At 38.9% G+C, this 9,029-nt stretch overlaps 1 protein-coding gene across 1 annotated transcript in view; it reads left to right on the forward strand.

Moving 5' to 3' along the window:
* Positions 1-3,684: 3,684 nt before the first annotated feature.
* SPIC (Spi-C transcription factor (Spi-1/PU.1 related)) overlaps positions 3,685-9,029 on the forward strand; it is a gene marked incomplete at its 5' end in the record, with an annotated part of 21,680 nt that continues 16,335 nt past the window's right edge. Inside the window, 2 exons of the mRNA XM_008935658.1 lie at positions 3,685-3,852; positions 4,918-5,253. Of these exons, the coding sequence (XP_008933906.1) occupies positions 3,685-3,852; positions 4,918-5,253 (504 nt within the window). The remainder of the gene's footprint in view (positions 3,853-4,917; positions 5,254-9,029) is intronic.

Genomic DNA, 9,029 nt, shown 5'->3' on the forward strand with positions numbered 1-9,029 from the left:
AAAGGATTCTATGATTCTATGAAAAAGCCTAATTTCAAAGAAGTGAGCTGCATCTTCAGTTCTTTTGTAATATGACCCGCGGGAGAGGCTTTTTTCCTAGGTACTGATTCCGACTAGTGAGATAGGCTGGCTAATCTAGATTATCTGTGATTGATCTGTGCAAGGCAGAAGTTCTACAATGACATAGAACAAGCATATTTATCAGATGAACTGCTGTTAGCATTGTACCCCCTTTTGCCACACAAGGGCAATCTACCTATGCAGTGCAAGGCCTAACTACCTGTGTAGAACCTTAAAAATTCTGTATGAAAATAAGTTCCGTATATTTTATAAAAACAATGATTTATTAAAATTTTATAGTAAAAATATTTTTTAAAAAAAACAACATTCTATGCATTCTATGTGTAATGATTGCATTTACTTCTTAAAAAGAATCTTAAAATAAAGCTAGTATGGCTGCTGAAATATAGGATGTGGAAATACTGCTTTTTTTCTGCGAGAATGGTGCTACTGTATGTTAGCAAGTTTCAAGTTCTATTAAAAAAAGAGGAACTTATTTGTAGTGAACATTATGCTGAATCATATAAGTCTTCTAAAAGAAGATTTATAATAGTTTCCTTGCATTCTCATGGGAATTCCATACTTGCAAAAGAGATGATTTTAATCAAAGCTGATGACATTTTTTCCAGCTTATTTTCCTTTCATTTGGTACCTTTCTGTTTCCAAATTATTACTAATCTATGTCATTTTTACAAGCAAATTTTTTTTTTCATTAGTCTTTGTACTCTGAAATAGCAAAGAAAGAACTCTAAGAGGCCACTTGTGGGACTTATTATCACTGGTGCTTAATATTTAACTGTACGTAAATAGTATTGAATAACTGACACTATGATTACTTTGAAACAGTGCTCTGGGGAAAATATACCCATGTTCCTTTTCTGCTTTTAATTTTGCTTATAAAAAAAACCAAAAAAATGATGTCTCTCTTTCCTCACTAGCATATAAACAGATTATTTTTGCACTACACATACAAAGATCTTCATGTCATATCTGTGCTATAAGAGCATGGACAGGTAGAAAATGAAAGAAACTGTGAAATGAGGAAAGCAGATGTGACAAAGCTCTGGCTTCTTAGCCACAGGGGGACCTCAACCTCTAGCTGTATTTCATAACTAGCTGGAGTCTTTACAAAGACAGAAACCATTTAGTAATCCTAATTTCTCATGTGGTGCTGCTGAGGCTGAGGTTGCTTGGAAATTTATCCACAAGCTCAGCCCAAACGCTTTTCCAAGTGGAGCATTAGCAATATCTTTGTCATCTCAGACCTGTAAATGCTCCCAAGAGATTCCCCTTCCCACAAATTTCTGAAATACATCATATGTGTTATGTGCCTGTAATCAATCTGCGTGTTGTTTTGGTAATTTTTAAAATAGAGATGAACACTGAGAATCTGAGAATTGAGGGCAAGGAATTTTTAAGTAGCTATATTTTTGTAATTTTTTTTTATAGGAATATCTCTATCTTAGTCAAAAGTCTTCAAAACATTTTGGAGAAAAATTGTAATTGGTGTTAAAGCACCTTCTGTTAAGGATCAAAAAGTTTCTTTGGAAGTCAATAAGTTTTTAACAAAAAGAATCCTAGAATGATAGAATGCTTTGGGTTGGAAGGGACTTTAACAGTCATGTCGTCCAACCTCCCAGCAGTGAGCAGGGACATCTTCAACTAGATCAGGTTGCCCAGAACCCTGTCCAACTTGACCTAAAATTTGTCAGGGGTGGGGCTTCTACCACCTCTCTGGGCAACCTGTGCCAGTGTTTCACCACCTTCACTCTAAAAAATTCTTCCTTATATCTAGTCTAAATCTACTTTCAGTTTAAAACCATTACCTCTTGTCCTGTGGCAACAGGCCCTACTAAAAAGTCTGTCCCCATCTTTCTTACAAGCCCCTTTTAAGTACTGAAAGTCCACAATAACGTTTCCCTGGAGCCTTCTCCTCCAGGCTGAACAACCCCAGCTCCCTCAGACTGTCTTTGCTAACTTTTGTGGTCATCCTCTGGACCCACCCCAACCAGTCCATGTCTTTCCTGTGCTGAGGGCTCCGGAGCTGGACACAGTACTCCAGGTGGGGTTTCATCAGAGCAGAGTAGAGGGGCAGAATCACCTCCCTTGACCTGCTGGCCACGCTACTTTTGATGCAGCCCAGGATACAATTGGCCCTCTGGGCTGCTATCACACAGTGTCGGCTCATGTCCAGCTTTTCCTGCACCAGTATCCCCGAGTCCTTCTCTGCAGGGCTTCTCTCAATCCAGCCTATATTGATACTGGGTATTACCCTGACCCCAGTGCAGGACCTGGCACTTGGCCTTGTTGAACCTCATGAGGGTTTCACACAGGCCCACTTCTCAGATTTGTCCAGGTCCCTCTGGATGGCATCCTGTAACTCTGGTATATCAACTGCACCACTCAGCTTGGTGTCATCTGCAAACTTGCTGAGAGTGCACTCAATCCCTTTATGTCATTGATGAAGATATTAAACAGCACTCCTCCTAGTACAGTCTCCTGAGGGACATCAGTTGTCACCAGTGTCCATCTGGACATTGAGTCATTGATGACTATACTCTGGATGTTATCATCCAAACAATTCCTTATCCACTGAACAGTCCATCCATCAAATCTGTATCTCTCCAATTTAGAGAGAAGGGTGCTGTGGGTGACCCTGTCAAAGGCTTTACAGCAGTTCAGATAGATGAGATCCATAGTTCTTCCCTTTTCCACTGATGTAGTCACTCCACCATAGAAGGCTGCTAGGTTGGTCAGGCAGGACTTGCCCTTGGTGAAGCTGTGCTGGCTGTCTCAAATCACATCCTTTTCCTCCATGTGCCTTAGCATAGCTTCTGGGAGGGTCAGTTCCTTGATCTTCCCAGGCACAGAGGTGAGGCTGACAGGTTGGTAGTTCCCAGGGTCCTCCTTTCTACTCTTTTTGAAAATGGGTGCAATGTTTCCCTTTTGCCAGTCACCAGGGATGTCACCTGACTGACAGGACTTTCCAAATACCACGGGGAGTGGCTTGGTTGCCCTCAGGACTCTGGGATGTATCTCATCAGGTCCCATAGACTTATGTATGTCCCGGTTCCTCAGGTGGTCACAGATCTGATCTTTTCTTACCATGGGAGGGACTTTACCCTCTTGGTCCCCATCTTATGGTCAATCGTCTCAGGAGGTGTGAGGAGAGAGATTGCCAGTGAAGACTGAGGCAAGAAGGCTGTTGAGTACAACTGAAGATGAGACAATATTCTAAAGTATGGAACTAGTAAAAACATATCCCTCCTGTCTGTGCACATCGTGAATACTCCTTTAAAAGGATATTAAGATTACAATATCCCATATTATGTATGGGATAGTGCTCTTTTAGTGACTAATTAGCCAGTGGGATTTCAATACTGATTACATTGCCAAGCCTTAGTACACAGTCAGATGCTGCTTTCAAGAGAGAATCACTAACCTCGTTATGGATTTTTTAATTCTTCCTCCATTGCAACGTATGAATTCTATATAAGCATGAAGACATTTATATTCATATGAGCATTGTCATGTGAAGACAGTTTTTTTACCCCCACTTTACAGGTGAAGACACAAAGAGATTAAATTAAAGAACACCCACTACTTTTCTGTATTTGATCTAAGATACCAAAGAACTCCTATTTCAGAGAGTTCAGCATTTGTGGGCAGTTTGTGGGCTTAGACCAGTGCTCAGTGACTACAGCTGCAGCTGGTACTGCTCAGCATTTCTGGGAATCTGACCCAGCAGGGTCTCAAGTCAGAAATCCCAAAAATGAGGATGAGGAACATACAGTAAGTTGCCACCTGTGAAAGTTCATTCAAAGGGACTTGCCTAGCATCATTTGGGAACTCTGTGGTAGAGACAGGGTCAGAACCCACTTCTCCAGGGTAACATTCAGCCGCTTTAATTTTGAGAGCATCCTCTCTCTTCCTTATTCCGTAGACAGTTTATAACTTCTGCAACAGATGCAGTGGGGTTTCTGCAAATGACAGTCTCAGCTACTGAACAGTCCCAGTTCGCCATTAGAGCAAGATTTATTCCATGTTCAGAAAAAAAATAGTGTCCTTCAGAGGAAAATGTTAAAATATACACCCAAAGAGGAGGGCAGGGATGTAACTATGTTTTGATTTAGGATTTTTTCTGTCTGTGGAGTGCTTCAGCATTCTCCTGGAAGAAGCTTCGCCATGGCTTGCTTTCAGATTCCTTAGTTAACAAAAATAACATTTGGAAAAAGCCAAATATAAAGAAAAAAACCTTCAATCTGTCACTTGCATCTCCACCATTTGAGTTAACTGCTCAGCTGATGACAATAGCAGGTTACTATCTTCCTGCTTCACTAGAGAATTTCATGAGTATTTGCTGCAGCAGGGAAGCATTAAGAGTCCAGGTGAAATCCTATACTGTAGTCCTGTGAGTTAGGGAGTAAGAAGAAGACATTGATCCTTCCCCCTTGATCCCTCAAGCTTGCTGTCTCCCCCTTTTCTTACAAAAGCCAGTCTTTCTTCTCCATTGTCTTTAGCTTCTATTCTTGCCCTCATTCAAAATCTCACAAGATTAGTCCAGATTCTCTTATGAATCTTAGCCTTCCTTTTATTTTCTTGCCAAAATAGGTTCCAATCCTCTCTTCTCAAATCCTGGTGAAATATCTTTCTGGTACCTCTTCCCCCAACTCCACTGAGCACACTGGCATTCAGAGACAATATCTGTGCAACCACCTTCCATCTCCAATGACCTCCAGCTCCAAATCTTATTTCCCACCATCTTCATCTCTTCTAATTTCCAATTGCAGTTTCCTTCTTACACCTCACCTGGAGTCCTGCATAGCAGTCTCTGTTACTCTTTCTTCCCAAATTCAGCCCTTCTTGTGCATGTGTTCCACTCAAGCAGCTACTTGTCCCACGAAGCTTCAGCGCTCTTCAGGTAGCGACAGAAGAAAATTTGATCTGAAAGAGCAGGGAAAAGACTGTTCTCACACTGCTAGTGCTCAGCCTGGTCCAAAGATGCAGTTACAGGGCAAGTCCTGGTTTGCCCCTGCAGAGCTTGTTCACAGCACACGCTGGTGGAAGAGTACACGCCTGTGCCTGGGAAGAAGCTGGGAAAGAACAGAGCACGTCCCCTTGCCCAGCATCCTCCAGCTTCAGAAGCTAGAGTATGATAATGGATTGAGGATGGGTGAAAAATTGCAGGGGCTTGTAATGTTGTCTTAATTCAGATGGATTTTTATGGAACAGGAAAAAAAACACGTCGCCAACACAAATCATACCACACCTGTGAGAATTTTTGAGTCTCATCAATATCATAATTAAACAGTCCTAAAGAAGATGATTTTTAAGGACAAAGCAGTTCTGCTTGCCATGCATTTCAGCTAACACTACTGGACAAATGTTAACATCAGGCTCACAGTGGTATTAAACCATAACATCTACGCAATTATTTCTGTCATGATTTGTATTTATGGACTTCTCTCAACATAATTTAGAATCAATGTTGAAAGCAGTCAAGAATTACAGGTCATCCTCCACGTTGTTATAACTCCCTGACATGGAATGGAGTAAAGCTTGATCTCTTAGGCTATGTGTATGAAATATATAATGTTTCTGTCTCATTTAATTTAATGGATTAGGCTCTGTATTCCCTGAATTTGTTCAGGACTTCAACATATATTTTGCACATCCAATATTAAGAACTTTGCTTAAAATAAGAAAAGTACAGTGAACACAAGTCAAAAATATTATTTGTTTTGAAGACTGATGAGGAATATTTCTCATTTTCCCTTGAGACATCATGTTAATGATGTATCTTGCAAGCTGCCTTATCTGGAATTCTGTTTATCTTTGTTTCTCTAAGGTGTTTGACATCTTTTGGGGGAGCTATAATACAAGGCACTATGTCTTATCATGCAGCAATCAGGAGCTCAACTTGTCAGGGCATGTTAAGCACATATTTTTAAGTTAAAACATGCTTCTGATTAGACATGAGTTTAAGATCACATCTGTGTGGTTTCTAGAAGTAGTTTCCTAGCTCTGAATATCCTTGAAGTGATCAAAGAAGTCACTTTAAATTAAACCTCTTATAACTTAATTCTAACTTCTTGTATAGGACTGAATTAAGCAGTTATCCGGCCAACAACTTCATAACAATTTCATAAAATAGGCAACCAGAAGCCTTAGCTTATAAACCCATGATTCCACTTCTTAACACACTTCATGGTTTTTTCACGTTTCTTTTGTATCTGCCTTTCTCAGATACAACCTAGAAAACCTGAGTAAGCCAGACTTGATGAGATCGTGTTGTAGCTGTGGGTAGCTGTGGGTTGGGGGAATTCTGTGGAAGCCATTTACAGGCCATATGTGAGACCAAGGTGTAGTGTAACTGTCAGGTCTATTGCTTTGTTGACTTGGACGATAACTCAAAATACAGGCACCTAGTATTCTTCTGCTGTAGGTCTCTCTTAAAGGAATTAGATTTTAATCTGTTTATTTAATTCTGTGAACTTCTGTGGCTGATGAGTGGCAGTGGGAATGACAACATGGCCAAACAAACATTCCTGATTTTTAATTTTAACTGATGACCTTTCCTTTTATATTTAACTTTTCTAGCCATTTACAAAACAGAATGAAGGAAAAAGCACTCACAGACAAGTTAGTTGCTAGATTTTACCATTTCTTTTACCTCAAAAAGAGATTGAAAAGAGTGTGGCCAAATAGAAGCCATTGCAAAAAGACACTTTCACTTGAAATTTAAAGCAAAAAACTGCTCAGCTTTAGAAAATTCTCTTTCAAAAAAGATTCCAAGCCAGAAAACAATTTTACTGACATGCATCTTACCCTACCATGAAGATGGTTAGTTTGTAAGAATCCCCAAAGCTAAAGTGCTTCTTCAGCACCCCTCTGATAATATAGGAAGCATTTATTTGCTGGTCATAGCACTTTATGCCCACATAACTGTTTGCCTCATCAATGCATAAAACCCCATTATTTGGGACATCTGTATTTTGGTCACCTTCAGAGTATAGTAGCAAAAGAAATTTTATTTTTAAAGAATTTCCGTTACCACTCTAGTTCCTTAAAATGTACTTCTTTTATCTAGAACTCTGTCAGAAATCTGACCTCATTCTACTCCTTAAATGATGACAAAATGTGCTGGTTTGTTTTGTTTTGTTTTGTTTTGTTTTGTTTTCTTTGTGACAATTATAGAGCCAAGAATTACTTGAAATAGATTTTGTATTTTAACTACTTTTATTCAGAGCATTTGACTGTAAGGCCAGGAGTGTTTTCATGTCTCCAACTGAACTATATCATCTGGTTATCTCTCACAAATATTCATTACTTTCTTCCTCTCAACCATACAGCTTCCTTCCTTTCAGATGACCTGTTTCCAAGTCTTCAATACTCTACTTTTCACTACTCTACTTTTCCCATCTCATCTCTGTAGGAAATACCTGTCCCACTCTCTAGTGGGACTTAATGCAGAGTCTGTCCCTGAAAATGGAGATTTTGTCAGGGGCTTGCACTGGTAGCTATATGTTTAAACATTTTCTTAACTTTCTTGTACCAGCCATGTAGTATAGTAATAACCTGCATGGGAATGATCCCACACTTTGCCTTAATAGTTAAAATTAGGAGCATATTCACTTTGCAATGCATCTGCCTGGGAAGGACAGTTGGCCTTCCTGTTACATGTTGTAGAATTTAGCCCAGCCTGTCAGGTTATCCTATTTATAATTATTTAAGACAAAAGCACCTTCATCAGAAATAGCTGGAGGAAATTCCTATGGAACATTTAAACTTTTGGTTAAAATCCTAAACTGATTTATCTTTTCCGTTTTCAGGATGTTAATGTCAATGTAGTTTGCTCTTCTAGTTCTTGGTCTTCTGATGAAATTGCAAATTTTCCATGAAATGTGGTGCAGAAATCTCAGATTTGTGTTAAAAAAAAATATTTTCCTCTCATTATAAGCTGAAATTTATTTCTTTTATAGCATCTCATGATATTTCTGCCTATTCTGAAGTTATAGATGAAATACATAAATTTCAAAGGCCTTATACTAGTTTCCTGTAGAGTGCTGAATTTAAGGTAAAAGTCAGCTTGTATTCTTATAATAAAAAAGCATGTTTTATTCTTACAATGTATAGTATCAATATTTTCATTACTAGTCTCTATTGCAGAGACTATTTCTATTCTCTTGCTCAACAGACTTAGAAATCCCAGGCAGGCCTCATGATTTGCTTCCACCGCTTTTTGCTATAGACATTTTTTTGTCAGTTTACAGAGGATTTGAAGATAATTTAGGTCCTGCTTAATAATAGATGTTGATTTTTCTACTTTTTCAGAAGCTACAGATATGGCACTTCAAAAGATGCTTGGTCTGTCTCAAGCTGGTATGTATCCTGTTTTAAAAATGTTACAATTCCATTATATTTATACTGTTGTTTCAAAATAAGTCTGCTACAGGTCTTTGAATTGTTGGTTTTGTATGTTTGCATGTTTTTATCTGTTACAGAGTTTCTAAAACCTTCTTTTCTTTCTCCTTCAAACCTCTGTCCTATTTTATTTTCCCAATTATTTTTTTTTCTCAATTATGTTTTTATGTCTGTTTTGTGATAACTATCATCATTATATCCAAAAACTTGGTGCGGGTCCTTCAAAATCAACTTATTCTGAGACACGATAACAGCTACCAGTGATTATTCTGCATTTCTCATATGAATGTTAGCAAATGAGATAAATGGAAGCAAATGTGTTAGCGACAAGAAGGTGTGCAATCGATCACAGGGAAGTAGATCTCCATACTTCTCCTGTCCTTATGCACTTCTGTAGGCATCCAGTGTGAGCAACAGAGAAGATACTGAGCTAGATGGACTTCTGATCTTAGTCGTTTCAGCCATTCTTGTCTTCTCAGGTCTTATTCCTAAATGCTACCTCCTCCTATCTCACAGCTAAAGTGGAACACATTTTTAGTTCCCTA

The sequence above is a fragment of the Merops nubicus genome, unplaced genomic scaffold (genome assembly GCF_000691845.1).
Source record: "Merops nubicus isolate BGI_N331 unplaced genomic scaffold, ASM69184v1 scaffold4282, whole genome shotgun sequence".
Classification (NCBI taxonomy): domain Eukaryota; kingdom Metazoa; phylum Chordata; class Aves; order Coraciiformes; family Meropidae; genus Merops; species Merops nubicus.